The sequence below is a fragment of the Pholis gunnellus genome (genome assembly GCF_910591455.1).
Source record: "Pholis gunnellus genome assembly, chromosome: 10".
NCBI lineage: Eukaryota > Metazoa > Chordata > Actinopteri > Perciformes > Pholidae > Pholis > Pholis gunnellus.
This window is the reverse complement of record NC_136537.1, coordinates 22,308,371-22,316,080: the sequence shown is the minus strand read 5'-3', so window position 1 is coordinate 22,316,080 and position 7,710 is coordinate 22,308,371. Positions and strand designations below refer to the sequence as shown.

Here is a 7,710-nt window from a genome sequence, read left to right as displayed (position 1 = left end):
GATGAGTGTATATCATGCAACCAAAAAGTGTTACTTTCACTTGTGCAAATCAGATTCGGGGGAAAAAGAAAGAAAAGTTGAGTCAAATTACTGTATCATTTAGACATTTAGAGTCGTTTTTTCTTTATTAAATGGGAATATCAATGCATAATTAAACTGGTGTATGCATATACTGATTCAGAAACTTGGAGTAAATATTTACAAAGACAACAAACTGTGCCAGAAAAAAAGAATCCAAAGACTTGAATCTTTGTTGTCATCAAGACACGAGTTCTTTCATTAGAAAACCCAAATTGCAAAAACTCCTTTTAGTGAATGAAAAAAAGAATCCTCACAGATGATTACACCCATCCTGAATGCTGTTATTTTCTAAGCAAAACGCTCCAGATTGCTAATTAGCGATAATAATATTCAGTACTTTGACTACCATGCAGGAAATCGCTTCCTCGGAGTGGGCGTCACCTTTTTCCAAATGTTATACGTCTTAATGTGTTATTAAAGCTGTTACTTTCTGCTGCTGATTATGAGACGTCGTATACTAATCAGTTGGTTGTTTATGCTGCTGCAGATCTCACAGAAGTAGTATTACCAGTTGGGGAGCAGACAGTAACACTTTCCTGTTTCATTTTCCATGTTCAGCAGATAGAATCGCCACTTCTCCTGCTGTGCGAATAATGATCCACGCATGAGATTATAAAGTATTCATGCAGCTCGTCAAACTGGCCCAGCTCCATTACCCCGTGTTCCTCTGTGGAGACGTTCACAGTGAACAGTTTAACTGGCTGGCTTTTCAAAAGCCCTCATCTCTGACCATGTGTTACCTCATCTCCATCTCTAATTTATAGTAGCTGACCATTTACACCACTTCCCCTGACTCTCTTTTTTCTACCTGTCTCTCTTTAACTGCAGTGAGCTCTCTACGTTTGTATGATTTTACATTCATTGCGCTGTTGTGTAACAATTAGAAACCCTCCCCTAGGCTCTTGGAAATATTGCATTTAATTAAATTGTGTTTTTGCACCAATATTATTTATTTAAATGCTGTACTAAATTGTCTCTAAACCATGTAAATGGCCTTCCTGCTGCTTTGAAAGCCTCGGCAGTGTCATTAGAGGCACATTCGGAAAACTCCATCTGAGTTCTACCCACAGGACCACGGTGGTTCTCCTCATCTGAGAGGCACTGCATGCTGGAGCACCGCATCTTACTCTTCATGACCGGTTAGTGCGGGCTGATGTTTGTAAAGGAATAAAACGACTGGGAGCAATTTGTTGAATAATGCTTCATTTTGAATTGTAAACATTGACATTGTGGTCTGACAAATAAATATCTCAACATGCACAAGAGGGAGGGGTGCGTCAAAACAAGTCTGATGTGGATCATCGGCCTCGTCATGAATGAATCAGGACGCATTAAGTGTGTTTACGTCACATATTCAAAGGTTACGTCTCCTGAGGATTACAAGTATTTACTGATGTGTCCTGCAGGATATGTATGTATGTTTTTTAAATGGGTGGCATCTCCCTTTAAAGGTTTGTTCTGTTAAACCCACATCAACGTCTGAGTTCCTCTTCTTTTAAAAAGCAGAGAGCGCCATCATGTGGTGTCTCTGTGCTCTACATCTAGTCGTGTTCTCTTTGTCTCCTTTGTTGTGAGGGGAGCTGATTGTGTAAGCAGCTTTGTCGTTTGTTAATATTACAAAAGGATGAAGTATTTTGTATCTCCTCTACCTCTGTGTGTTGTTGGAATCATTATGTGTAATTGCAAATACCACATCTGACATGTGCATTATCAATGTATACTAAACTCTGCAATATTAATACTTCATATGCAATAATGTGAATTCAGTGGTTCAGTCTGTCTACGTATTATCATATTTAGCTGTTAACTGTTTACTTATTTACTGCATCTTGTTGTTGTTTTTAGAGCTTTCTTGTTATTGCTCTCTCCTCTTTGCTGCTGTAACACTGAAAATGTCCCCGCTGTGGAACTAAAAGGATTATCTTATCTAGTTTGTCGTTTGGGGGCCATATATGATGAGGCAACTGAAAAAATGAAGTATAGGTCGTAATATTAACCTTTCCTCTTTGGCTGTAAATCAGATATTTAAAATGATGAGTAATACATAGAATGAATACTGTTTTACATACTGATATTGTAACGCATATCAGTTAACAATTAACAATTTATGTTTCTTATGGAAAGAAAAAACAGTTTTGTTGAAAATAATTTATTCAGCATGTGTTTTTTTTATCCTGCAGTTCTTTGACCCACAGGAATACAAGAGAAGGTTAATTTAACACTATTGGTTGATACAGTCCACGCACACTGAAAGCACACACCCACATCTTTAGATTTTGTTCTCACTTCTCAACTTGTGCTTTTCTTTTGGTAGAAGATCTCCGTCATACACTGAAGCTCTGACTTGACGCTGTAGCGGTCGGACCTCGCTCTGATGTGACCCAGGACTTCTCTGCGATCTCCGTCTCCTTGGTTCCTGTGGATCAGGAGGACGGAGCAGCCGGAGGGGCAGAGGAGCTGCTCTTTCTCCAGAGCCAGCAGGTCTGGGAGGTGCTGCTCTGGGTCATGGTCCATCAGCACCAGATTGAGCCCCTCGCTGGTCCCTTGATTGAGCTCAAGAAATGAATGCAAAGACGGGATGGCCTCCGCTGAGCTGGATGTCAACACCTGGAACTGAAGAGGGGTTAGAATCCTTCTGGTGAATTTAGCTTTCCTTTTTAAGGACTAGAGTTTATCAATGTATCTTCTATTTAAGTGCAGCCTTCCCTGGGCGTACCTGGGAGTGTTTGAAGCCAGCCACCAGTATGATTTCCTCCCCTAGCTCTGCTGTGAGTGGGTCCAGCTCCACTGTGACCAGTCTGCCAGCAGGGGGCAGCAGACGCAGCATGCGGACAGAACTGTAGCCACAGTGCATCCCGAGCTCCAGCACCCGGGAGGGACGGACGCGCCTCACCGCTTCATCCAGTGCTTCACCTGGGAGAGACGACAGGTGCTGCTGATTCCTTCATCGGCTTGATGACGACTTGATCCTTTTCATATCTATGACGAGTTATTCACCTGACACTGATTCTTTCATTTAAACTTAGAGAACGATTCGTTACACTGTGGACATGGATTTCTAGACAGAAAGCTAATCTCTTTCAATCAAATAGGTCAAATACAGTTATAGTAAAAACTTAAGTGGTGTCTTATTAATATAATGTGAAGAACTTATGGCTGATAGATACGCAGTTAGATGTAAAATATTACACAAAGAAAATGAAGTGAGTGAAATAGAAAAAACACACTTTAAACAGCTTGAAAGTGATGATCTGTGAGATTTTCATATCAAAGCCTCTTCCCTGTACTAAAGTGATTCTGCATACTGACCGGTCTGTGGGCTGATGCAGAGGGACGGGTGTGTGTCGGCGTACAGGTCAAAGGTCTCCAGGACGCTGTCGGCTTTGCCGTGGGTGCATTTGGAGAACACAAAGGCGTGGGTGCTCCTCACACACACTCTCCCTCGCAGCAGCCTCCGCGCCCAGGCCAGAGCTCGATGGCACAGCGAGGCAACTTTGACACCGTAACGAGCGGATGCCATGATGATGGCGGGGAGCAGCGGGACAGAAGCGACCACGAGCCACATTTTATAGGATGTGAAGGGAGACAGGAAGACCTGTGAAAACCTGCAGATGAAAAGAGGAGAGTCAGGAGAGTGACTGACTGAGAGAACGAGAAATGAGATTCAAAAAAAGTGGTTTTTGAATAAATCCCAGCTCTGATTTGTCTTTTCAGGCAGCCATTAGCAGTGGTTTGTCACAAATGACAAGGTATTATTTTATGATTCTATTTTGGTTAAAAGATAACTTAGAGATCTTGGCATGCAAATGGTGTAATGTTCACTGTGTCACACTTGATTCTTCTTTAGTCTGAAATAGCATTTTGGGGACATCATGACTGCAGGAAACACTGTGACATACCATTATTACCATTATTGGTGGTACAGAATTGTCAAAATGCCGGTTTTATACTCAACCTTACACATCACTTAACAGGAATAATAAATAGCATTAGGAAGTGCATGAAGCAATATATGAATTTAATTATTTCTAAATCTTTTTAACTGGCAACCAGTACAAAATAACTGCACTCTGGCACCCCCTGCAGACACGTTGTGGTATTTCTGTTGGCAGGAGCCTGTTAAAGTGTTTCAACTCCTAATTCATTACAATGTAATGTCAAATACCACAGGAAGTGCTTTCACTGAATAAATCTGCTCCTGGAACAAAGAAAGCTCTAGAGTCTCTAGAGTCCATTCTTTAAGAGTCCAATAATCAAGTGATGTGGTATGGTGGGGATTTTGCCAATTTCTAACAGTAAATTAACTGACTGCATTGCCCTTTGCATGTTAAAAACATTATCATTGTGGTTCCATAGATATATATAATGTTACCGGCCCTGAAGACAATAAACCAAATGACACAGTGAACTGTTCAATAATCTAAAAAAGCAGAAAGATAAATCCTGTCTGCAAAGATTAAGGGACACATAGAAATAATGTTAAGTTCACTTTTTTGCAAAAATAATTATTCATCTTTAATAGATGCACTATCTTTGATTCACAGGTTAGTGCCTCTTGGAATACATTTAAAAAAAGACTGAATATACAATAACATGTGTTACATTGGAAAAATGTGGATTCTGGAACATTTTTAACAAAGAAAAGGAAAAATTCTAACAAAAGATGTTTGTTTTGTATTTCCTGAGACAGAAGTAATGAGATATTTGCAGTAGAGGTGTAACACTTGCCGAACTGCTCTGGTGTCCGTCCAGGTTGAGAGTGGTACCTGTCAAACACAGACTGTCTCTCCTGGAAGTCAAGAAGGTGAGCAGCTTAAAGGAAACTGTTGGCCTCCTGAAAAACAGACCATGATTGTCTCCTCAACAGAGATATTGTGGCACAAAGATTACAAGAAAGAAAGAAATCCACTAAACAGTTGTTGGTATCCAGGAAATCGAAGCCAGAGGAACAGGAGAGAGGAGTGGCGAGTGAATCATTACATGTGCCTGCCTGAAGCTCCTCCTCCTCCTCCTCCTCCTCTTCGGTACTGCTGCATTATTCCACAAGAGGTCAGCAGATATGTGAGAATATCACCAGGCCTGTGGACACACGTCTGTCTAGGACCTGGATACGTGTGTATTGGTGGTCATCAAACCTCGGATACAGTTTCATAAACTAATGGCTTTTAATGTTTTGTATTGTGCTTCAAAATGTTTGAAATTGTTTGTGTGTGGCCTCTCCTTTTAAGAAACATCCCTGATCGTCTTGATTTATAATGTAAGTTGTTTTTGTATAATCTCATTGACCACACAGGGCATACACTTTACATTAAATACTGTCAGAAATGTCTTTATAAAGACTATAAAGACTATAAAGGGGAAACACAGGGGGCAAATCACTTGATTTTAATCAACAGTACATCTGGCTTGGCTGTGCACTTCAGCAAACACAACTGACCATGTTTTCAGCAGGGGAGATATCACATTTGAATTGCAGATTACATATTTCAAAAACAATGCTTCTTGGGCTTAAGTGCAAGTTTGCTCATGTTTTCTTTCCGATGACCCCCATAACAGCCCTAACAACGACCATAAGACAAGAACTAAGAGTTTACCGTTAGGACTTTTCTAATTCAACATGAGGTTTAGGAGCCGTCTAGATAAATGGGGGCTAATTAGAAAAGTTTTCCCACCTTAGCCATTTCCACCGTTTCATTATTAAACCTTTTGTTTATCAGCCTGGACGACAAAAATCTGTGAAACTTTTTAAGAGTATATGCAATAACAAACAAATTAAAATTCTTAATATTATGTGTTAATTGCCTCATAATGATCAATGACTGGAGTTATGAGTCGGCTCTTTGTTTTTTGGTGCCTCTGCTCTAAATCAGTGAACTTAGTGCTCTCAAAGTTGCCCCATATAGTTGAAATGAGTGTGAGATCCCCAGTGTGTTGCTGCCCTCATTGGCTGCTGGTGGAGTCGCGCTGCTCTGTGTATTTCTGGCCATTGGAGCGGATCATACTGCGGTGTGCGAGTCCTGTCGGTCCAGCTGCGTCAAGTTAGCCAGCTGCAGGTAGATTACTACCGGAAGTAAGGCGGATTTGCAACCAAAGTAAGAGCCTAAACAAATGGCTGGTGGAGCTGAGGCCAATGAGCAGCAACAACACTGACAAGTTGTAAATCATAAAAGTAGTTTGGATTAGAAAACAAAGAAATAGTAACAATTATTCATAGTATTTTCTGGTATTTATTTTTTATTTAACAATGATTTAATTTCCTAAGCAATTTCCGGTCACCTGTCTTGTTGATTTGTTCAGTCACTTTTTAGCGCCAAACAAAGACATTCACTTCCGGTTTCCATCACGTTTAGTTTTGAGAGTTAGCGAGTGGAAGCATTTTAATTGCAATTGAATAAATGAGTCTTTGAAGAATCTGCAAATGTCTTCAAAACCAGCGGTAGGCTAACTGATGTCTTTATCTTTAAGGAACAGACTAACTTTAAGTAATATGACTCCAATGTAAAGATAATAAGTAATAAGATGACAGTTAGACGGCCTAACGTTACGTTAGATGCTGCAATTATTTTAATGATTGAGACAGAAAGGGTGTCTTGTTACCGCATAAATTCCCTAAATATGTATTGTGTTATATTTGAACCCCCCCCCCCCCCCCCCCCATTGTGCAGTATGTATGTTCCTAAGCTTTTATTTTGAACGGTCTAACCAGAAGCTATATGAGTGACTCTGGCTGACTTGATGCTAGTTGTTCTGCCCACAGACTCCAACAGGAGCGATATTGGGGAGCAGCAACTGGTTCGTTCGCCTCGCCGGTGCTGCTGCTGCAACACCTACAACCGACCGACGCAATTCACGTCTAGTTTTCGGTGGAATAACGCGGCACTGAGCTGCTTTTCACACCTTTTTTTTGTTTTGTTTTTTTACTTGGAGAGCAGAGCTTCTTCGCCAATGGCCAGTCCGGTTGCAGACATCGGACAGTCTCATCAGCATCACCCTGTGAGCGAGGAGTCGGCCGCTGACTCCGCGTTTCAGGAGGCGCAGGAATGGATAGAGGTGAGTCACGCGGAGCACTTAACAGAGTTACGAATGCTGGTTTAACTTCGCTTCCCTTCTCGCGCAGGTGTTTTGTTGTCTTGTCGCGTGGCCCTGGTTACTGGTTCTGCAGCGTCTTCTCCTATAATCTAATTTATTGCCTCGTCACCTGTTGAAAGGTGACTCAAACTGCAGTTATATGACTCACATTCTGACAAAATCTTCACATTCCTTTGAAGTTTGTTTGGTTAAAGTGTGCTTCTTGCTCAGAAATTCATTTTTCGTGACTGTCTTGAATTTATTGGTGTTTTAGTCTTCTGCAATATCACATTCCTATAATAACTTGTGACTGAATCCCAGTAAAAACTACCTTAAAACCCTCAAAATAGAAACCTTCATGCTTGATCTCTACAGATGGAGCCTTACTACAGTAATGCATGAGACTGCACATAGTTGTACTGGACCCTCCTGAATGTTGCAGCAGGCATTCAGTTGTTCTTGGTGGGGCCCATTGTACAGTAGCTGTGGGGCCTGAAAACAAAGAATGCATCATGTGGAATGGATTTTTTTTTTTGCCTCATTGGGAGCCCAGCCTGGTGA

The 7,710-nt window shown here is 41.1% G+C and overlaps 1 protein-coding gene across 1 annotated transcript; it reads right to left on the bottom strand.

The window, feature by feature from the left end:
* Nucleotides 1–2,295: 2,295 nt before the first annotated feature.
* Nucleotides 2,296–5,011, bottom strand: LOC306702205 (transmembrane O-methyltransferase homolog). The gene is made up of 4 exons (XM_079167763.1): nucleotides 4,810–5,011; nucleotides 3,391–3,686; nucleotides 2,798–2,994; nucleotides 2,296–2,694 (listed from the first exon to the last, which is right to left on the bottom strand). The coding sequence occupies exons 2-4, from the start codon at nucleotides 3,644–3,646 to the stop codon at nucleotides 2,371–2,373; spliced, it is 777 nt and encodes a 258-aa protein (XP_079023889.1). The 5' UTR covers nucleotides 3,647–3,686; nucleotides 4,810–5,011; the 3' UTR covers nucleotides 2,296–2,370.
* Between the last annotated feature and the right edge of the window lie 2,699 nt (nucleotides 5,012–7,710).